This window comes from Taudactylus pleione, unplaced genomic scaffold, assembly GCF_031769625.1.
Source record: "Taudactylus pleione unplaced genomic scaffold, aTauple2 ptg000903l, whole genome shotgun sequence".
Classification (NCBI taxonomy): domain Eukaryota; kingdom Metazoa; phylum Chordata; class Amphibia; order Anura; family Myobatrachidae; genus Taudactylus; species Taudactylus pleione.
Window position 1 is genome coordinate 461882 of NW_028285304.1, and position 24047 is coordinate 485928.

General features: G+C 47.8%; 1 protein-coding gene across 1 annotated transcript in view; it reads right to left on the reverse strand.

The window, feature by feature from the left end:
- Positions 1-225: 225 nt before the first annotated feature.
- The window catches only part of IPO8 (importin 8), a 43487-nt gene continuing 19665 nt past the window's right edge, over positions 226-24047 (reverse strand). Inside the window, 17 exon segments of the mRNA XM_088459271.1 lie at positions 226-820; positions 4802-4918; positions 5055-5255; positions 7964-8169; positions 12805-13025; positions 13736-13831; positions 14772-14869; positions 15065-15190; positions 17193-17259; positions 17357-17482; positions 17585-17745; positions 18117-18282; positions 21380-21418; positions 21420-21470; positions 23300-23416; positions 23494-23570; positions 23735-23834. Of these exon segments, the coding sequence (XP_088315397.1) occupies positions 750-820; positions 4802-4918; positions 5055-5255; positions 7964-8169; positions 12805-13025; positions 13736-13831; positions 14772-14869; positions 15065-15190; positions 17193-17259; positions 17357-17482; positions 17585-17745; positions 18117-18282; positions 21380-21418; positions 21420-21470; positions 23300-23416; positions 23494-23570; positions 23735-23834 (2040 nt within the window). The 3' untranslated portion in view covers positions 226-749.

Genomic DNA, 24047 nt, shown 5'->3' on the forward strand with positions numbered 1-24047 from the left:
CCCATTGTCAACATACCGTACCGGCAGCCATATTGGGGCACCAGTATTAATAAGAATGCAGCAGATCAATCACTTGGACTTAGTGACATTAAGGAGACCAGTTGTCTCTCGGTCATAGTGAAGCGAGCATTCTTGGCAAATATGATGCATATTGTTCATTCTGCAATTAAACCTTAAAATGTTTTGTATTTTGTATCTATAGACACATATTTTGCTGTACGTATATATGTTGCAAATTAACACTTTTTTTATTTAAAGATGAAGATGGAAAGGCGGACGTTCAGTGTTGCACTGGTTATTAAAAATTTCCGGCGAGAGAAAAGTCTCCTCCTGATTGACAGAACTCATGCCCATCTCTCGGCTCCGCGGGGGCGGGGCCTCCAGCACTTCAGAGTGGTTGCTATCCAGATCAGCAGTATCCAAGTCAGTCACAGTCAGCTGACAAAACCCAGCGAATGAGTAATCGCGCAGAGGCCAAAAGAACTCAGGTTTCCAGTTCTAGTCCATAAAGCAATCATTTACATAGCTCCTCAGCCAGCTTTTTGGTCAGAGCCGCGATATCCTTGCCAAGAGACCAACCCCCTCAGTGCTACACACACTTAGTCCATAACAGTGTGCGCATATGTCTGATGTCACACAGAGCGTCCAACACGGCAAAGAATTTATTTAACCCGCTCCTTTGCCTGCAGTCAATGACATATACAGAATATGATAATGTAGATGTCCCAGAGTACTTTACAATCCAAAAATCACTGGTCTGTGAGTTGGGAACTGCCCACGGTTTGTGCCGATAGCTGCTGCTGCTCAATCTTCCGGGAAGCTATGGGAAAAATACGCTTTTGTCAATTAAAACTTTATGTTTCTTAAGCAAAAAAAAAAACGCAAATCACATTCAGACTCCACCCAATCATTTGCATACAGTGCCACCAGCACCTTACGAAGGACAATAGTCCAGGAAGAACTGACTAATGGGAATTCTAGGCGATTCATAATAAATAAGCTTAATGGCGAGATAATCACTTAGACTTGGGAGAAGAGAAGAACATTGTGCCAGATCGTGGAGCCAGTTCTGTCAGAGAGACCTCATACAGAAGTGTTACTTATTTTAAAACAATATGGCGAATATTTACATGATGTAAGTAGTGTCACATTACATTGGCTGCCATTGGCATGGGAGCGGTGAGGGAGGAAGTCGCCCGGAAATAAACAAAATGGCGCATGTGGCCGCACTGAAGTCAGTTCCACGCAAACACCGTCCACTGTTATCTATGCGTAGTCACATGCAAAGGTCAGAGGCTGGTTAATACAGTAATATGAAGATCACTTGCCAGCATCCTATTACTAACCACGTTTTGTGGCTTATCAGCGGGATGGCCGCGCTCGGGATCCCGGTGGTTCGAATAATTGACGCCGGCATTCCAACCAGGTTACAATACCGAATACTCTAGGTAAGTAACCCTAACCCTCCCCGCTGCCTAAACCTAACCTCCTCCCCTAGTGCCTAAACCTAACCCTCTCCCTAGTGCCTAAACCTAAAATCCGCCTCCCCGCACCCTAAACCTAGCCTCCCCCCTAGTGCCTAAACCTAACCCTCCCTGCACCCTAAACCTAACCCTCCCCCTCCCCGCAACCTAACTCTCCCAACTTAGTGCCTAACCCTCCCCCTAACCCCGCTACTTACCTTCCGGATCTCAGCACTGGGATTCTGACAAGTGTCGGAATTCCGGCGCTGGCATTCTGTGCGCCGGAACCCCCGCTGTCGGAATTCTGAGCATATTCCTTATCAACATCTATTAAGTGGTAAAATTCTAAAACTTGACTGAAACGTTTGTATAAAATTGTAATTGTGACTAAAACAGAAAGTGTAACGAGCCTTGTAAGCTACTGTATGGAGCGAGCCTCATCAGCTATTGCATGGAGCGAGCCTCATCAGCTACTGCATGGAGCGAGCCTCATCAGCTACTGCATGGAGCGAGCCTCATCAGCTACTGCATGGAGCGAGCCTCATCAGCTACTGCATGGAGCGAGCCTCATCAGCTACTGCATGGAGCGAGCCTCATCAGCTACTGCATGGAGCGAACCCTGTAAGCTATTGCATGGAGCGAACCCTGTAAGCTATTGCATGGAGCGAACCCTGTAAGCTATTGCATGGAGCGAACCCTGTAAGCTATTGCATGGAGCGAACCCTGTAAGCTATTGCATGGAGGGAACCCTGTAAGCTATTGCATGGAGGGAACCCTGTAAGCTATTGCATGGAGCGAACCCTGTAAGCTATTGCATGGAGCGAACCCTGTAAGCTATTGCATGGAGCGAACCCTGTAAGCTATTGCATGGAGCGAACCCTGTAAGCTATTGCATGGAGCGAACCCTGTAAGCTATTGCATGGAGCGAGCCTCATCAGCTATTGCATGGAGCGAGCCTCATCAGCTACTGCATGGAGCGAGCCTCATCAGCTACTGCATGGAGCGAGCCTCATCAGCTACTGCATGGAGCGAGCCTCATCAGCTACTGCATGGAGCGAGCCTCATCAGCTACTGCATGGAGCGAGCCTCATCAGCTACTGCATGGAGCGAGCCTCATCAGCTATTGCATGGAGCGAGCCTCGTCAGCTATTGCATGGAGCGAGCCTCGTCAGCTATTGCATGGAGCGAGCCTCGTCAGCTATTGCATGGAGCGAGCCTCATCAGCTATTGCATGGAGCGAGCCTCATCAGCTATTGCATGGAGCGAACCCTGTAAGCTATTGCATGGAGCGAACCCTGTAAGCTATTGCATGGAGCGAACCCTGTAAGCTATTGCATGGAGCGAACCCTGTAAGCTATTGCATGGAGCGAACCCTGTAAGCTATTGCATGGAGCGAACCCTGTAAGCTATTGCATGGAGCGAACCCTGTAAGCTATTGCATGGAGCGAACCCTGTAAGCTATTGCATGGAGCGAACCCTGTAAGCTATTGCATGGAGCGAACCCTGTAAGCTATTGCATGGAGCGAACCCTGTAAGCTATTGCATGGAGCGAGCCCTGTAAGCTATTGCATGGAGCGAGCCCTGTAAGCTATTGCATGGAGCGAGCCCTGTAAGCTATTGCATGGAGCGAGCCCTGTAAGCTATTGCATGGAGCGAGCCTCATCAGCTATTGCATGGAGCGAGCCTCATCAGCTATTGCAGGGAGCGAGCCCTGTAAGCTATTGCAGGGAGCGAGCCCTGTAAGCTATTGCAGGGAGCGAGCCCTGTAAGCTATTGCAGGGAGCGAGCCCTGTAAGCTATTGCAGGGAGCGAGCCCTGTAAGCTATTGCAGGGAGCGAGCCCTGTAAGCTATTGCAGGGAGCGAGCCCTGTAAGCTATTGCAGGGAGCGAGCCCTGTAAGCTATTGCAGGGAGCGAGCCCTGTAAGCTATTGCAGGGAGCGAGCCCTGTAAGCTATTGCAGGGAGCGAGCCCTGTAAGCTATTGCAGGGAGCGAGCCCTGTAAGCTATTGCAGGGAGCGAGCCCTGTAAGCTATTGCAGGGAGCGAGCCCTGTAAGCTATTGCAGGGAGCGAGCCCTGTAAGCTATTGCAGGGAGCGAGCCCTGTAAGCTATTGCAGGGAGCGAGCCCTGTAAGCTATTGCAGGGAGCGAGCCCTGTAAGCTATTGCAGGGAGCGAGCCCTGTAAGCTATTGCAGGGAGCGAGCCCTGTAAGCTATTGCAGGGAGCGAGCCCTGTAAGCTATTGCAGGGAGCGAGCCCTGTAAGCTATTGCAGGGAGCGAGCCCTGTAAGCTATTGCAGGGAGCGAGCCCTGTAAGCTATTGCAGGGAGCGAGCCCTGTAAGCTATTGCAGGGAGCGAGCCCTGTAAGCTATTGCAGGGAGCGAGCCCTGTAAGCTATTGCAGGGAGCGAGCCCTGTAAGCTATTGCAGGGAGCGAGCCCTGTAAGCTATTGCAGGGAGCGAGCCCTGTAAGCTATTGCAGGGAGCGAGCCCTGTAAGCTATTGCAGGGAGCGAGCCCTGTAAGCTATTGCAGGGAGCGAGCCCTGTAAGCTATTGCAGGGAGCGAGCCCTGTAAGCTATTGCAGGGAGCGAGCCCTGTAAGCTATTGCAGGGAGCGAGCCCTGTAAGCTATTGCAGGGAGCGAGCCCTGTAAGCTATTGCAGGGAGCGAGCCCTGTAAGCTATTGCAGGGAGCGAGCCCTGTAAGCTATTGCAGGGAGCGAGCCCTGTAAGCTATTGCAGGGAGCGAGCCCTGTAAGCTATTGCAGGGAGCGAGCCCTGTAAGCTATTGCAGGGAGCGAGCCCTGTAAGCTATTGCAGGGAGCGAGCCCTGTAAGCTATTGCAGGGAGCGAGCCCTGTAAGCTATTGCAGGGAGCGAGCCCTGTAAGCTATTGCAGGGAGCGAGCCCTGTAAGCTATTGCAGGGAGCGAGCCCTGTAAGCTATTGCAGGGAGCGAGCCCTGTAAGCTATTGCAGGGAGCGAGCCCTGTAAGCTATTGCAGGGAGCGAGCCCTGTAAGCTATTGCAGGGAGCGAGCCCTGTAAGCTATTGCAGGGAGCGAGCCCTGTAAGCTATTGCAGGGAGCGAGCCCTGTAAGCTATTGCAGGGAGCGAGCCCTGTAAGCTATTGCAGGGAGCGAGCCCTGTAAGCTATTGCAGGGAGCGAGCCCTGTAAGCTATTGCATGGAGCGAGCCCTGTAAGCTATTGCATGGAGCGAGCCTTATCAGCTATTGGCATTTTCTCTTTAACACATATACAAAGCATTAGCCGCAGTCCTAGCATACTCAGTCACAGCATACAGACTCTACACCTATCCCGTTGTGTGTGGTAGTCACCCACCGGCTGCACTCTTCCTCTGCTCCGATAATGTATAAATTTCCTGAAGCTGCTTCTTCTGATCATTGCTGAGCGGTTCCGTTAGCGAGTGATACCAGGTGGGGTCTCTGCTCTGTATACCTGAGTGGGATGTACAATATATTACAGTCAGTGTCATACCTGAGCCGGATGTACCATATATTACTGTCAGTGTGATAACGGGTGGGGTCTTTGCTCTGTATACCTGAGCCGGAGGTACAAGGTATCACATACTCACCAAGCAATGCGTTTGTAAAGAACTGGTATTCGTCGATGGCATCCTGGCAGTCCAGGGGCGTACTAAATCCTTCCAGTGCCGTCTCCTCCAGTGCTTCATCGTCCCAATCCTCATCATCCTCCTCATCTTCGTCATCCCCCACATTTTCCTGCATGGCCTGGCCCAAGCTGTTACCCTCCTCCTCGTCACTTGGGATCTCCTCTTAAAAGGAACAACACCAGCGTCACCATTGTTCAAGCCTAAACGTCACCATTGTTCAAGCTTAAACCACTTGACTTTAAAACACAGCATCAAAATAAAAATTTTTAGATCAGAAAAATAAATAATCCCCCCAAACAAGAAAATGTAATAAAAAAGTTGGACATTTTGGCGGCGTAATGAAAAGAATGAAAACTTTTCCACAAAAATGATTTCTCTGCTTGCGTTCTACAGACGAGACATCTTGAAAGAACCACGATAATATAGTGGGACAGAAATCCATCGGTCTCTCAGCTGCGCCACCTGTTGTCCACATGACCCGCAGTAATATATACAGATTCAACCAGACTGCAAGAAACGATAATTTGAGCTTCCCGGTAAATTCCTGTTAGGTGGACCCCACTGACGAGCTACGTTTAGTCCTAGGAGGCAGGAAACTGGCAAGCAAGGACGGACTGCTCCCTATAATCCCCCTAACACCTGACTCTCTACAATCCTGGTCTGTCGAGGTACCAAGCTGTACTGTGACTGGTGCCCCCTGCATCCTCCATTATAACATGGACCTGTCGCACTAGAAAACCCCCTGATGTCCTGGGACAGTGCAGTGTTCTCTGGAAACCCAACAGACGGCTTGGAGTTACCTCTAAAAACAAAAGGGATCCAATAAAACGGCTGATGGCGGTAAGCACCCAAAGTGCGACCAGGAGACAAGTTCCAGCCACTTGTGCGTCCCATCCAAACGGCTGCAAAGGTTGGAATTAGGCTTTGTAAAATAGGCTTCATATTAGACTCTTGTCCCATGGGCGACCTAAAAGGAACATGAACTTGTGGTCCTCCTAGACTGCTGAGAACCATGAGTGCCCACAGCTGGAGAGGATTCCAAAAACGCCAATATCATTGGGAAGAGTTGAAAACGGGTTTTAAAATGCCGCAAGATGGGAAAACGTTCAAGTGAACCTGGCAAGGTCTGGGGGAGGGGAACAAGGGAGGAATGAGAACGTTTCCAAGAAGAATCCTGAATGAATGTTCAGTGCAATTAGTTCCAGCCTAATAAGTACGTCGGCAGAATCCAGTCATATCCTCATCTACCGGAGTTCATCACTTATCGGAGGAAGCCCGCTAGCCGCGAGCTTAAGTATCGACTTAGAACAATCTCTTTTTTTCACCGATTTCTTCTCGCGTCTGAAGAGGCGCGGTAAGGAAAAAGGCGGCTCCGTAACTGCTGGTAAGAGCACAGCCCATCGGAGCCATCGCAAGTTAATTGCATCTACCCCAGAGTAGTGTCTAATACAGCATTCTAAATATTCCTCGGGAGATAGGTAATTTGGAGGCAGGGGAGAGGCGCAGTAATAGGGATCTGTAAACTGCAGTTTTGCCGACCTCATTGTCGTCGGCCGAGTCACGTGCAAAGGACCTGATCTGCCCTACGCTCTTGCGGGAGTCTCCTGGGGATTCAGGCTCTCCTAGGCTATCGCCTTCGCATCTCGGAAATACTAAGATGAGGTTTTTTTGTTTGCTCCAAATTGGAACGTAGTGGGTTGAGTCAGCAAGAGATGAAGGCCCACCGAGTTGCTGGGGGATCTGGGTCATTGAAGAGACTGGGAAGGGAGGGCAAGCATTGCTGCAGGGGTATGGAGCATGTCCAAACTACTCCTCACCCCAGGAGAGGAAGTGTCCACACTACACCCAGTAGTCAGTGACCCCCATGATAGATGGAAGCAGGTAGACAAAGAGGATGAAGAACACCACACTCTAGGGCAGAGGTTCCCAAACTCTGTATTCAAGGCACCCTAACAGTCCAGGTTTTAAGGATATCCATGCTTGACCACAGGTGACTTAAATAGTGCCTCAGTTAACCACCTGTGCTCAACCAGGGATATCTCTAAAGGGATTGGTATGAAATACCGCCCGACGCTGGAAGACAGGCAGTGAAGGTCCCGACAGGCAAGTATTTTATGTATTCACTAACCTAACCCCCCCTCCAAACCATCCATTAGGGGTGCCTAACCCTAACCCCCCCTTTCCCTGCAGCCTAAACCTGTCCCCTTGGGGGGTGCCTAACCCTAACCTCCCGCGCAAGTGCCTAACCCTAACCCCCCCTTTCCTGCAGCCTAAACCTGTCCCCTTGGGGGGTGCCTAACCCTAACCTCCCGCGCAAGTGCCTAACCCTAACCCCCCCTTTCCTGCAGCCTAAACCTAAGTCTCCCGGGGGGGGTGCCTAACCCTAACCTCCCCCCCGGGGGTGCCTAACCCTAACCCCCCTTCCCGTAGCCTATCCCTAACCCTCCCAGGGGGTGCCTAACCCTAAGTCCCTCCCGGGAGCCCCTAAATGCCCCCCCCCCTGCGCGGCTGTCCGCACCCGGCTTACCTCCGATCAGTATGCTGGGCGTCGGGCTCTCGACGCCTGTCATTAGACCCCTACCGGGATTAGACAGTCGGGAAGCCGGCGGTCGGCATTTCGACCATCGGCTTCCTGACTGCATCACTCTCTAAAACCTGGGTGCCTTGAGGACAGAGTTTGGGTACCTCGCCCTAGGAATGGTGGCAACTGATAAAATAAATAAATAAAAACCTTATAAAGGTCACCGACTGAGGAAGGATCTGAGGAAGGAGCAGGGGGAGAGTGTTATAAGGAGCAGTCACCAGATTGTGCTTTTCAGAAAGTCCTTGGTCTTGTCAGATATATACAGTAAATCCCCCGCTGCACTTACCATTTTCCTCTGCTTCAGTCTTAGCGACACGAGACGCCGTCCGCCGGTCAGGATGGCCGCGGTTGGCGCACACTTGCTTTAGTCCCAGAAAGAGGAGCAGTATTGAAGGCACAATGACGGAGGCGAAAGCGTTGACGGCAGCGGGCCTGTTGGGAAGCTCCATCAGAATACTGAGGCCAATTATACACATCTTCCTGTCGTGCAGCCTGTAAGAGAGCGGAGCTGGTGACTCACAGATGGGTATTACCGTATCGGAGAGATAACACGTATGTCTTCTATGCGCACGACTCAGTAACATCAGCCGGTCACAGCTCAGCCTACTATAAACAGCCCAGGTCCTACAGCACATTATGGCCCTGATTCAGAGCCGGACGCTCTGACCAGAGCGCTCGCTCCGAATCAGGGCCCACCTCCATTAAAATGGAGCGTCCTCCTGGACACTCGTATAGCTGTGGGTCACCACCCACAGCATATACGAGCATCCAACAAGATGGTCGGACTTGCGAGTGAAACCCTGTGGTAGGGTTTCTCAACCGCAAGCCCTGGAGTGATTTTGGCTCTATCAGAGCCAAAATCACTCCCACTGACATCACTAGTGATGTCAGTGGGGCTGGCTTCAGACGGTAGGCGTTCCCATAGGAACGCCTCCGTCTGGCAGGCACGCCCCCGGCACGCCCACCAAAGGGGGCGTGCTGTCAATCAACATCGACAGCACGCCCCCTTTGGTGCGAGACTCCGAGCGAAGGAAAGTCCTTCGCTCACCGGGTCTCGCGCATGCGCACGACGGAGTTCCCTCCGTCGTGCGCATGCGCAGTGGGGAACATCGACCCACTTGCGAGCGTACTGCCGCTCGCGAGTGGGTCTGAATGACCCCCTATGTAGCCGTCCTCTACCAGCCTTGTCATTGCCCATCTATAAATTAGAAGTAGAGAAATAATATGGCTCTATATCACCCTCCTACATCTGGAATCATTTTGGGTCGGGTCTTTAGCACATTCACTGTATGGATTAAAGAAGGATAAGACATAATGGGCCATATTCAATTAGAGACGAAAAGCCATTTTCGCCTGTTTTTTGGCGAAAATTTAGCCTAAAAAAAATTAGCCAAATTCAAATTCCAGGACAATTTCGCCTAAACGGAAACAATTCTCCAAAAATGATTCTCCAATAGCTGGTGAAGAGAAATGCAAAATCTTTAATTTGGGGTGCAAACGTGGGGAAACGACTCAGACCCCTTGGGACAGCCCCCCCAAAGGACAAATCTGCAAAAAAACCACAAAAAAACTAAGAACACCCCAAAAGAAGACGTAATTTTTGGGGTGAAAATTTAAAAAGTGGGGGGGATAAACATACAAAATAGTGAAATAGACTTCTTGGGGGTCCCCAAGTAGGGTCAGGTGTTTTTGGGATTGCAGGTGCATGCAGCAGGTGGATTTTTCTTAAAAAGTTCACTTTAGAGACATAATAATATGCTAGCACCCATTTTCAAGTACCCTAAATTTGACAGGACTACTTATTGTCACCAAAAAATACAGCTTTATGCCATTCTTCACCACTTTTACCTAGACGCTAATAGCAAGCAATTTACACAACTTAAGTACCCAAAACAGTCTTATTAGGGCTATTAGTACACATCTATAGTGATTCCCTATGTTATTAGGGCTATTAGTACACATCTATAGTGATTCCCTATGTTATTAGGACTATTAGTACACATCTATAGTGATTCCCTATGTTATTAGGACTATTAGTACACATCTATAGTGATTCCCTATGTTATTAGGGCTATTAGTACACATCTATAGTGATTCCCTATGTTATTAGGACTATTAGTACACATCTATAGTGATTCCCTATGTTATTAGGACTATTAGTACACATCTATAGTGATTCCCTATGTTATTAGGGCTATTAGTACACATCTATAGTGATTCCCTATGTTATTAGGACTATTAGTACACATCTATAGTGATTCCCTATGTTATTAGGGCTATTAGTACACATGTATATAGTGATTCCCTATGTTATTAGGACTATTAGTACACATCTATAGTGATTCCCTATGTTATTAGGGCTATTAGTACACATCTATACTGATTCCCTATGTTATTAGGGATATTAGTACACATCTATATTTATTCCCTATGTTATTAGGACTATTAGTACACATCTATAGTGATTCCCTATGTTATTAGGGCTATTAGTACACATCTATACTGATTCCCTATGTTATTAGGACTATTAGTACACATCTATACTGATTCCCTATGTTATTAGGGCTATTAGTACACATCTATAGTGATTCCCTATGTTATTAGGACTATTAGTACACATCTATACTGATTCCCTATGTTATTAGGGCTATTAGTACACATCTATAGTGATTCCCTATGTTATTAGGGCTATTAGTACACATGTATATAGTGATTCCCTATGTTATTAGGGCAATTAGTACACATGTATATAGTGATTCCCTATGTTATTAGGACTATTAGTACACATCTATACTGATTCCCTATGTTATTAGGGCCATTAGTACACATCTATAGTGATTCCCTATGTTATTAGGGCTATTAGTACACATGTATATAGTGATTCCTTATGTTATTAGGGCCATTAGTACACATGTATATAGTGATTCCCTATGTTATTAGGGCTATTAGTACACATGTATATAGTGATTCCTTATGTTATTAGGGCAATTAATACACATGTATATAGTGATTCCCTATGTTATTAGGGCTATTAGTACACATGTATATAGTGATTCCCTATGTTATTAGGGCTATTAGTACACATGTATATAGTGATTCCCTATGTTATTAGGGCTATTAGTACACATCTATATTGACTCCCTATGTTATTAGGGCTATTAGTACACATCTATAGTGATTCCCTATGTTATTAGGGCTATTAGTACACATCTATAGTGATTCCCTATGTTATTAGGGCTATTAGTACACATCTATAGTGATTCCCTATGTTATTAGGGCTATTAGTACACATCTATAGTGATTCCCTATGTTATTAGGGCTATTAGTACACATCTATAGTGATTCCCTATGTTATTAGGGCTATTAGTACACATCAGTATTGATTCCCTATGTTATTAGGACTATTAGTACACATCTATATTGATTCCCTATGTTATTAGGGCTATTAGTACACATCTATACTGATTCCCTATGTTAGTGCATCTTTTTCTGGGGTACAGACTGATTTCCCCAATTCTTTCAGTACTTTTCGCCTGTTCCGCATTCGCCTATTTCCGTTTTCGCCTGTTTTGCAATTGAATTAGGTGAAAAGCGGGGACGCGCACGGAATAAATTCGCCTCTGAAACAGGCGAAAACTTCGCCTCTAATTGAATTCCCCTCTTATTAAGAAGTATTTGTAACTAAATAGATCCCATCACCACTAAATATTTTACTAGGACCTGACCGGCCTGATCCAGAATCGGGAATAAATCCGGCTGCAGGGTGCCCGTCATTCAGCCCTGCCCCATTCAGACAAAACTCTGCAGAAAATGGGGAGGGGGGGCATTAAAGGTGATCGTTTTCCCTGGTCCTGGTACTTGGAGATTTGTGGTACCCATTTCTGTCAGTAACACCTGATAGGTGACGTTAGGATGACCACCAGAGTACAGCCCTGTGCTGCAGACATCATTATACAGATCAGAGATGGGGGAATATCTCGCCCATACTGGCTTGGTCCTATATGCACTCTGGGACCAGCTCACATGATGTCAGGGAGCCAAATGCCATTCCTATGGGAGATTTAGGGGGTCCAGACTGAAACCTGAAACCACAGATCACCGCAGCATTTCCCATGATGCCACGTGGATGGTCATACAGCCGTGTAGTTACATTAGTTTAGAAGTCCCTGCAGGGGCGTTTTAAGAGAGGAGGAGGGGGACCGCATGCAGACTACGTGCGGGCCCCCTCCTCTCTCTCTGGCGGTGCTGTAGATTCTGGCTCAGAGCCGTGTTCAATTAGCGGCGAAAATTTACTTTTTTTTCGCCATAGTCTAAAACGCAATTGGCGAAAAAAAAAACAACTGGGAGAAAAGTTTTCTCCGTCCCAGACCAGTCGAAAAAAAAAAAAAGCAAAATCCCTATTTTTGGCTAAAAATGTGGCGATTTATTTCAGAACCCTTTGGACACCCCCCCAAAAAAATGTGTAAGTTGCGTACTTTGTCGATAAACGACCGCGCAAAAAAAAAAAACAAACAAAAAAAACATTAAATGGTTTTAATGTATTGGGTCTGATTTTTCGGGGGGACGGTATGGATATGTTTAGTATTTTAAACATCCCACGTGGTCGCAGCAGCCGTTTCTTTAAATTGCGTTTGTACGACACGAAAATATACTTGCACCCATTTTAACGTACCCTGAATTTACGTAGAACAATAATTTCCAGGAAAAAAAAATTGCGTTTTTTTTTATTTATTTTTTTAACCCAAAATTGCGCAGTCGTTTTTTTTCGCCAAAGTGCGCAACTTACACTGTTTTTTGGCGAAAATATGGACTTTTTTGTGAAAAATGGGCGTTTTCGCCTATGGCGAAAAAAACTTCTGTTTTCGCCGCTAATTGAATACGGCCCTCAGTGCCAGAATCTACTGCACGTGCGTGGATCTCTGGGAAATGGCACCTGCGCCGGTTTCCCTGGGACAGCAGTACTGCACATGCGCGAGTCACTGGGAAAATGGCCGCTGCCAGCTCGGCGCTGCAGATCAGCGGTCTGGAGACTACGGACAGGTAAGCCTAAGGCTATAGGGGGGCACCCATTATAGATACGCCCCTGAGTGTCTGGCCGCGGTGTAACCTGCATGATGCAGTACCTACCCCAGGAAGCAGTCGGTATCATTCACCCACTGGTTGACAAACTGCGCAGTGATTGGCTCGGAGCTGTGCGGGAAGCGGATCTGTTCCAGCGTGTTCAGGAGAAGAGCCGGATTATAATACAGAGACGCAATGACCACCTGTAGACACATGGTGCGCAGTTCGCTGGATTTAACGCCCCGCGTCAAACGTTCCAGCACAGCTTCTACGAAGAGCGGGATACACTGAAGAAAAATAATGACATGTCTCAGAGAAGGAAAAAAGAGAGAATAAAACCCAAATAATGAACATTTAATCCCATCGTTTACTTGTCATTTACGGTGGCGCTATATCAGTTTGTGTCCGTATTAGGATCCAAAACCTTATAACCATCATCAGTCATTATGGTAAAGCGTAACGCGCTAGTAAGGCAGATTGAAGTAGCCAGCGCTGCATCCAATTACTGTATCGGTACACAGGAGCAAAGAAACGCAAAAGGTAGCGCAAAGTCGCCTGCAGTGTCTTCATCACAGAAACGACAAAGTATATAATGGTTATAAATAATGTTTTATTGTGTTATGGGGTCTACAGAAACACATGCCGAGGAGAAATGCAGCGAGTAACGTTACTAATCTCCGGGCCCTCATTTAGTAGTATGTGTAGGTCATAAGCTGGGGCTGGTACCTGGGCACAAGGCTTCCCCAAAACTGGCAGCGTTACAAGGGCGTGAGAGGAAGGCCCCTCCACTAAGGGCTGGCATTTGGGGGACAACACAAATAAAGCATAGTAGGAACATAAAACTGTACACAAGTAAAAATTCGACATGATTAAGTGTCGGACGGTCTGTATGTACCCAAATTACAGACCCCGCCCACTGCGCTGGACTCACTGCACGTATGCGAACATAGTAGAACCTGGATGTTGCGAGGTTTATCTCCCTCCTGCTCCGCGTTACCTGATCAATCCCCCGTCCTTTGCACTGCAGGATGATGACCTCCAGGAGTTTGGCTGCGTGACACTCGGCGTCCTCCCCGGCTTCCCCCGTCAGCACCTGTCAGGCGGAGGGCGAGGTTGTGAATAAGCCGATTTGCTTTCAGATTTACCACCAGGTATATAGGGACCGTACTAAGCCATGCAGTCCACCTCGAACGGCTTTATCTCACCGCCGGGCTCCCTTTGCCGGTAAACGTTTGGGAAGAGACCACCTTAAAGGTTTACCTCAGATTACCACTGTCTGTGGGAATGACGTTTAAATAAAGTTACAGGGAACCCAATTGACAGCGATGGACTCTGGGCCTGACTGAGAGCAGGACGCACCGCCAATAGAGTCGCAGTTGGAATTTCAGAAGCGTGCAGAGCAAAGTGTATTGTAAACGTAGTAGTGGGCTTTTCTGGCCGGTGACAGGGAGGTGTCATGTCTTTGGGGTGTGTCAGTAAAACTGGTTGCGTATGCAGACGCTTCACCGCTAAATTAGGAGGCCACACTCGGACGGAAAAACCGCACCTTCCAAAGGGCTGGTGCAAGCTTAGAAGGTGCGAATTACAGGGAGTATGGACGTTGGCTGTGGGCTCCTCAGTCCTTGCATATGCGGGCGCACGGATGTACACAAGGGCTTCGTAAATGTACAATTGTCTACGCTCTACACATACTGTAATATTAGGATTAGATCCATAACAGAGGTCAGAGTTCACACGGAAACTGAATGTGCCCCAGAGCAAAATGGATGAAGCCGAATGTTTCCTACATGGACCATCAGGACGGAAACGCTAACTGCAGCTGATCGCCCCGACCGACAGTCAATGAGAAGCTTCAGGTCACTTGAAAGGGAGATATGGGGGGAGATCCATCACCCCCACTATGGCTTGGGTGGGCTAATAAGCATATTCAGCGCTGGACCTCTGCATATTACATGGGAGGGGTAAATTTGCTGAGTTCAATTGAATTTACAGAGACGACGTTGGCGAATCTCCTACAGAGAGCGGCTGCTCACCTTCTTACACATGGTGTAAATAATCTCCAGGTGTTTGGGGTTGGACAGCAGGGTCTCCGTGTCCACCGTGACGTAGTTGTGAAGCAAAGGCATCATATCTGCAGCAAAACAAGAGACCCGGATTACGCCTGTACCAGACCACGTGAATCACACACACAACGGAGTGACGTGAGCCACGGATGGGTTCCCCAGAGGTACAAACTCTCCGGCTGTGGGGGTAAAGGGGAGACTTTTTTTTTGTTTGTTTTTTTTGGCTAAAAGGCAAAAAATATAGTCCAACGAGATTTTCGAACCTGTGAAATATTCGTAGCAGTCCCTCTGGAAGACTTCAAACAAGATGCCGAGAAGCTGCCACATCTGTGGGGAGATGGTCTGGTTGGTCAGGCTGTAAGCCAGAGACAGGATCTCCTCATAGAACTCTGTAAGGACACAGGACATTATTACACGGGGATAGAACTCTGTAAGGACACAGGACATTATTACACGGGATAGAACTCTGTAAGGACACAGGACATTATTACACGGGGATAGAACTCTGTAAGGACACAGGACATTATTACACGGGATAGAACTCTGTAAGGACACAGGACATTATTACACGGGGATAGAACTCTGTAAGGACACAGGACATTATTACACGGGATAGAACTCTGTAAGGACACAGGACATTATTACACGGGATAGAACTCTGTAAGGACACAGGACATTATTACACGGGATAGAACTCTGTAAGGACACAGGACATTATTACACGGGGATAGAACTCTGTAAGGACACAGGACATTATTACACGGGGATAGAACTCTGTAAGGAAACAGGACATTATTACACGGGGATAGAACTCTGTAAGGACACAGGACATTATTACACGGGATAGAACTCTGTAAGGACACAGGACATTATTACACAGGATAGAACTCTGTAAGGACACAGGACATTATTACACGGGGATAGAACTCTGTAAGGACACAGGACATTATTACACGGGGATAGAACTCTGTAAGGACACAGGACATTATTACACGGGATAGAACTCTGTAAGGACACAGGACATTATTACACGGGGATAGAACTCTGTAAGGACACAGGACAATATTACACGGGATAGAACTCTGTAAGGACACAGGACATTATTACACGGGGATAGAACTCTGTAAGGACACAGGACATTATTACACGGGATAGAACTCTGTAAGGACACAGGACATTATTACACGGGATAGAACTCTGTAAGGACACAGGACATTATTACACGGGATAGAACTCTGTAAGGACACAGGACATTATTACACGGGGATAGAACTCTGTAAGGACACAGGACATTATTACACGGGGATAGAACTCTGTAAGGAAACAGGACATTATTACACGGGGATAGAACTCTGTAAGGACACAGGACATTATTACACGGGATAGAACTCTGTAAGGACACAGGACATTATTACACAGGATAGAACTCTGTAAGGACACAGGACATTATTACACGGGGATAGAACTCTGTAAGGACACAGGACATTATTACACGGGATAGAACTCTGTAAGGACACAGGACATTATTACACGGGGATAGAACTCTGTAAGGACACAGGACATTATTACACGGGATAGAACTCTGTAAGGACACAGGACATTATTACACGGGGATAGAACTCTGTAAGGACACAGGACATTATTACACGGGGATAGAACTCTGTAAGGACACAGGACATTATTACACGGGGATAGAACTCTGTAAGGACACAGGACATTATTACACGGGATAGAACTCTGTAAGGAAACAGGACATTATTACACGGGATAGAACTCTGTAAGGAAACAGGACATTATTACACGGGGATAGAACTCTGTAAGGACACAGGACATTATTACACGGGATAGAACTCTGTAAGGACACAGGACATTATTACACGGGGATAGAACTCTGTAAGGACACAGGACATTATTACACGGGGATAGAACTCTGTAAGGACACAGGACATTATTACACGGGGATAGAACTCTGTAAGGACACAGGACATTATTACACGGGATAGAACTCTGTAAGGAAACAGGACATTATTACACGGGGATAGAACTCTGTAAGGACACAGGACATTATTAGAACTCTGTAAGGACACAGGACATTATTACACGGGGATAATACAGAGGACGGCTCCGGGCACGTACGGCATCACCAGGGCAGTGGGGACCACAACGGCGCTCCATGTCTCATTAAGCAACTCAGCAGTATATAATATGTATCTTATTAATGCTTTTCACCCTGGCAGAGGATATGCCAGGTCTCAGGAAGTGTGATGTAGAGGGAAGGTGTGCTATGACCCCCCCCCCCCCCCCCCCGGTGTGAAGAAGGATGTTCTTCCACTATAGGTGACTAGGACTGATCACACCCCTGTGAGCAATGGGAATATTTAGGGACAATACCTATAATGTGTTTCTGCAGCACGAGACCCACTATCTGCAAACAGATGCCCTCCAGCTGCTGCTTCACCTGAAAGAAACTGATAAAGATGAGTTAAGGCCCCGACGGAAGGAAAAAATATGGCTGCACCCCTCGTTGGGCACTCGGCGGGGGGGACGGGACTCGCCTCATTGTGATCCTCCACAACAGTCAGGACGATATCGATGGTGTGCAGTATTCCCATGGCCATCACCGTCTTGTCCTCCACCTCGTCATACTCGTCACTCTGCAGGACCTTGACGAAGATCTCCGCCTGGAAGGGAGAGAGAGAGACTATGATCCACAACGGAGGACACGATCTGACCACAGCTTACATCAGCAGAGTTCTCAGGAACCGATTCCCCCTCCCACTTACCAGATGCCGGGTCATGTCAACGGCGATGGGCGCCACTTCCTGGCTGTACTCGCAGATCATCTTCTGGATGACGTTGGTCAGATCGTCATTCTCCGTCTCCCGGACGATGTGGAGAAGTTCTTGCATGACGGGCCGGATGTACGGCCTCATGTGCTCCTTAGCTGAGAGGTGCAGAGACATTGGATAAAAGGAGATAAAAGGGAAATATGTATTTTATACCACCGCTCATCCCTTGCTACACTCCTATAATAGAAGTAGTTCCAGGAAGCACGAGCAGAATAGCACAATGTGCAGAATAAATTTATCCCTAAATCCTTGCACCTGAATCCACTAAAACCTCCTTTGGGGTCATCAATGAAGATTACTAGTATAAAAAATAACCTCTGGGTCTAATAATAATAATGATAATGGCACAGAAATACGATTGTTCAACTTATTTTCTAAGGAATGAATGCCTCTTTACATAGGCACATATTGTAGGGAGGACAAGGTAACAAAAATATGCCAGATCGGCTAACAATTCATCTCTTACCAGCTCCCTGATTACTGATTAACATCTGCAAGGCAATGGCGGCCTCCACTTTCACCGGGAGCTCCTTGTCCTCCAGGAGACTCTTCTTAGCCAGCTCTACCGCGTTCCGGAGGTTCAGCTCATTGTGGAATTTCAATGTACAGAATGAGTGGAGAACCCAACAGCACTGGAAAAGAGGAGAGCAGGTGACTACAGGACAGTGTTGTGTGGTGTATAAATCACAGGTAACATGACAGGAAGAGAGAGGACAGCAGGTGACAGGACAGCGCTGTGTGGTGTATAAATCACAGATAACAGGACAGGAGGAGAGAGGGCAGCAGGTGACAGGACAGCGCTGTGTGGTGTATAAATCACAGATAACAGTACAGGAAGAGAGAGGACAGCAGGTGACAGGACAGCGCTGTGTGGTGTATAAATCACAGATAACAGTACAGGAAGAGAGAGGACAGCAGATGACAGGACAGCGCTGTGTGTTGTATAAATCACAGATAACAGGACAGGAAGAGAGAGGACAGCAGGAGACTATAGGACAGTGTTGTGTGGTGTATAAATCACATAACAGGACAGGAGGAGAGAGAGAGGACAGCAGGTGACAGGACAGTGCTGTGTGGTGTATAAATCAAAGGTAACAGTACAGGAAGAGAGAGGACAGCAGGTGACAGGACAGCGCTGTGTGTTGTATAAATCACAGATAACAGTACAGGAAGAGAGAGGACAGCAGGTGACAGGACAGTGCTGTGTGGTGTATAAATCACAGATAACAGTACAGGAAGAGAGAGGACAGCAGATGACAGGACAGTGCTGTGTGGTGTATAAATCACAGATAACATGACAGGAAGAGAGAGGACAGCAGGTGACAGGACAGTGCTGTGTGGTGTATAAATCACAGGTAACAGTACAGGAAGAGAGAGGACAGCAGATGACAGGACAGCGCTGTGTGTGGTGTATAAATCACAGGTAACAGTACAGGAAGAGAGAGGACAGCAGGTGACAGGACAGCGCTGTGTGTGGTGTATAAATCACAGATAACAGTACAGGAAGAGAGAGGACAGCAGGTGACAGGACAGCGCTGTGTGGTGTATAAATCACAGATAACAGGACAGGAAGAGAGAGGACAGCAGGAGACTATAGGACAGTGTTGTGTGGTGTATAAATCACATAACAGGACAGGAGGAGAGAGAGAGGACAGCAGGTGACAGGACAGCGCTGTGTGTTGTATAAATCACAGATAACAGTACAGGAAGAGAGAGGACAGCAGGTGACATGACAGCGCTGTGTGGTGTATAAATCACAGATAACAGTACAGGAAGAGAGAGGACAGCAGGTGACAGGACAGCGCTGTGTGTGGTGTATAAATCACAGATAACAGGACAGGAGGAGAGAGGGCAGCAGGTGACAGGACAGCGCTGTGTGGTGTATAAATCACAGGTAACATGACAGGAAGAGAGAGGGCAGCAGGTGACAGGACAGCGCTGTGTGGTGTATAAATCACAGGTAATAGTACAGGAAGAGAGAGGACAGCAGGTGACAGGACAGTGCTGTGTGGTGTATAAATCACAGATAACAGTACAGGAAGAGAGAGAGGACAGCAGGTGACAGGACAGCGCTGTGTGCTGTATAAATCACAGATAACAGTACAGGAAGAGAGAGAGGATAGCAGATGACAGGACAGCGCTGTGTGCTGTATAAATCACAGGTAACATGACAGGAAGAGAGAGGGCAGCAGGTGACAGGACAGCGCTGTGTGCTGTATAAATCACAGATAACAGGACAGGAAGAGAGAGGACAGCAGGTGACAGGACAGTGCTGTGTGGTGTATAAATCACAGGTAACAGTACAGGAAGAGAGAGAGGACAGCAGATGACAGGACAGTGCTGTGTGCTGTATAAATCACAGGTAACATGACAGGAAGAGAGAGGACAGCAGATGACAGGACAGCGCTGTGTGCTGTATAAATCACAGGTAACATGACAGGAAGAGAGAGGGCAGCAGGTGACAGGACAGCGCTGTGTGCTGTATAAATCACAGGTAACATGACAGGAAGAGAGAGGGCAGCAGGTGACAGGACAGTGCTGTGTGCTGTATAAATCACAGGTAACATGACAGGAAGAGAGAGGACAGCAGATGACAGGACAGCGCTGTGTGCTGTATAAATCACAGGTAACATGACAGGAAGAGAGAGGGCAGCAGGTGACAGGACAGCGCTGTGTGGTGTATAAATCACAGGTAACATGACAGGAAGAGAGAGGACAGCAGGTGACAGGACAGCGCTGTGTGCTGTATAAATCACAGGTAACATGACAGGAATAGAGAGGGCAGCAGGTGACAGGACAGCGCTGTGTGGTGTATAAATCACAGGTAATAGTACAGGAAGAGAGAGGACAGCAGATGACAGGACAGCGCTGTGTGGTGTATAAATCACAGGTAATAGTACAGGAAGAGAGAGGACAGCAGGTGACAGGACAGCGCTGTGTGCTGTATAAATCACAGGTAATAGTACAGGAAGAGAGAGGACAGCAGGTGACAGGACAGTGCTGTGTGGTGTATAAATCACAGGTAATAGTACAGGAAGAGAGAGGACAGCAGGTGACAGGACAGCGCTGTGTGCTGTATAAATCACAGGTAACATGACAGGAAGAGAGAGGGCAGCAGGTGACAGGACAGTGCTGTGTGGTGTATAAATCACAGGTAACAGTACAGCAAGAGAGAGGACAGCAGGTGACAGGACAGCGCTGTGTGGTGTATAAATCACAGGTTATAGTACAGGAAGAGAGAGGACAGCAGATGACAGGACAGCGCTGTGTGGTGTATAAATCACAGATAACAGTACAGGAAGAGAGAGGACAGCAGGTGACAGGACAACGCTGTGTGTGGTGTATAAATCACAGATAACAGGACAAGAAGAGAGAGGACAGCAGGTGACAGGACAGCGCTGTGTGTGGTGTATAAATCACATAACAGTACAGGAAAAGAGAGAGATCAGATGACATACAGGACAGCGTTGTGTGGTGTATAAATCACAGGTAACAGTACAGGAAGAGAGAGAGGACAGCAGGTGACATGACAGTGCTGTGTGGTGTATAAATCACAGATAACAGGACAGGAAGAGAGAGGACAGCAGGTGACAGGACAGCGCTGTGTGGTGTATAAATCACAGATAACAGGACAGGAAGAGAGAGGACAGCAGGTGACAGGACAGCGGGGTGACATACAGAATGAAGCAGTATCATTTATAAACAACAGGACAGAATTACAGAACATACCCGCGCCCGGAGATAGCCTAGCTCAGACAGGAATAGCGGGGAAAACGTGGTTTTGGATGAAAACTTCCATCTGGTCCTTGTACACAGATTTCTGTGAACAAATATTAAAAATCTTGCCGTTTGTCTATAAATGAATGAACCTTTGTTCTGTTATAAGTCATATAATTCTAACTCTACAGCACTGTCATAAAAATGGTGGCCGGTCCCAGAAGCTTACAATCTGCTATAGGGTTGGTTACATTTTGGGGCTGCCAGAGTGGTCCAAATCGAAGCCATAAGCAGCCATAAAGAACATTACAGCCACAAGAGGGCGCCATCCTCCAGCTGTCACTAACACGGAATAATACACATTTACTGGCGGTAAAAGATCTTCTCTCTCTCATATTACTGGCTTACATACAGCACATGACAGCGCTCAATGTCCAAATCCCCTTACTGTGTCATTCTATAGATATCTGTCCTAAAATCTACTACTTTTAAAGGAAAAGTAATGTTTATCATTACTAAACATTAAGGTTAATTAAACAAATACATTCAGAATATTGTATTTCAGTGTTTCCCAACTCCAGTCCTCAGGGACCCCTTACAGTGCATGTTTTCCAGATCTCCTAGTTGGTTCACAGGTGTATCCATTACTGGGTGACACATTTTAAAAGATCCTCAGGTGGTGCTAATTATTTCCCTTGAGTTAAGGCCCCCATACACTAGCAACAGATTGGGCCAATTTATTGATCCCCAGACGTCGAGGTCGGCGCATTGGTGAAATCCAACATGTTGGATTTCACCGATTTGTTGATCACAATCAAAATATGATAATGATTAGCAAATCGGGGATTTTTAACACGTAGAATTTCACAGATTCCCCGACGGGTCTGCATTTCCGACCGGCAGATCCGGTTCGATCGGGGGAATCAGCGGATTGCCAGGTAGATGTATGGGGTCCTATACTGAAGAGATCTGGAAAACGTGCCCCGAAAGTAGTCCCTGAGGTCTGGAGTTGAGAGCCTGGTGTATTTGGCATTTAGGTTATTTACATGTAACAACTGCCCAGAGAGTAATGGGGCTGTATAAAAAGAAGACATCCATCCAGTGGGCCTGATTCAGAGCCGGACGCTCTGACAAGAGCGCACGCTCTGAATCAGGGCCGTCCTAGCTGAAAATGGAGCGGACTCCTGGCCCCTCGCATAGCTGTGAGTGACCACCCACAGCTTATGCGAGCGGCCAAAAAGATGGTCGCGATGGTCAAGACCATCGCGACCATCGGGCTTGCGACGAGACCCTTGCGGTAGGGTCTCGTTTGCCGCAAGCCCAGAGTGCTTTTGGCTCTATCAGAGCCAAAAACACTCCCACTGACATCACTAGTGATGTCAGTGGGGCCGGACCCAGACGGTAGGCGTTCCCATGGGAACGCCTCCGTCTGGGCAGCCACGCCCCCGGCACGCCCACCAAAGGGGGCGTGCTGTCAATCACCATCGACAGCACGCCCCCTTTGGTGCGAGACCCCGAGCGACGGCTTCCCCGTCGCTCGCCGGGTCTCGCGCATGTGCACGACGGAGCAGCCTCCGTCGTGCGCATGCGCATTTGGGTAACATCGACCCGCTTGCGAGCGTACAGCGCTCGCGAGCGGGTCTGAATGAGACCCAGTGTTCTGTCTGCAGGTGGTAATTCAGGCCTCCGCCATGCTCTGAATAACCATTAAGGCTTCAATTCAAATTGCATGGAAGTTGGTTCTGCTCGAGTGGAGTTACTATAGGGGAGGTCACTGGGATGTAGCCTAAAACATTCCTTTCATCTATACACTAAGCTGATCATTCAAACAACATGTTGCTGTTGAACTACACATTCCAGCATGCCCTGCCACTCTGTGAATCTGGCCCAAGTCTTATATATTGCTCAGGAGAAGACAGGCTACAATATAACCTTCAGTAGAATTTCCGCCAGCGAGCCCAAAACATGCAGCGCCCCGTCTATTTTCCGAGGGTCGACAGAGGCCCCGGTGAGGATCTGGTAACAGAAATTCATCATCTTTGGCAGGACCTGAAGCAGAGAGTGCGATTAATATTGCGTCACTGACGATTACACTCACATACGCCCTCCCCAGGGGACCAGCTCACCTCTTTCCTCTTCTTTGAGGCCGTGTAGAGGAGATTCTGCGCTGCGGTCGCAGGAGACACGTAATCTTCAAACACGTCTAGAGAGACAGGAATTGGGAAGGTGAGAGGGGAACGGGCCGGCAATGCGATCAGGTACGGTGCGTGGGCAGCAGTGGTGGCATAAGAGGATGGCGGACCTGCACCTCAGATCAGGCACATCGGGGGCTAGCCTCCGCCCAATATAAGAAGATAAACCGATTACCAAACTTCATGCGGATGTACTCATAGGGGTCGTCCTGCCACAGGTCCTCGTCTTCATCCTTGTAGCACATAAGGGGGAAAATGACCTCTTCCGAAATGCTCTGGGAGACAGGAAGAGAGCCCCAGGTGAGAAGTGACCCCCCCTCATTACCGTGCAGCACACAGAGCAAGTACAGCAATATCCAATATAGATTGTCCTTTAGGCATCAACCCTCACTTTAGGGTTAGGTTTAGGGGTCGGCTAAAATATGCAAAATAACTGTCGACATTATGAAAATGTTGAAATTTAGCTATGTCAACACCAACCTCCCATA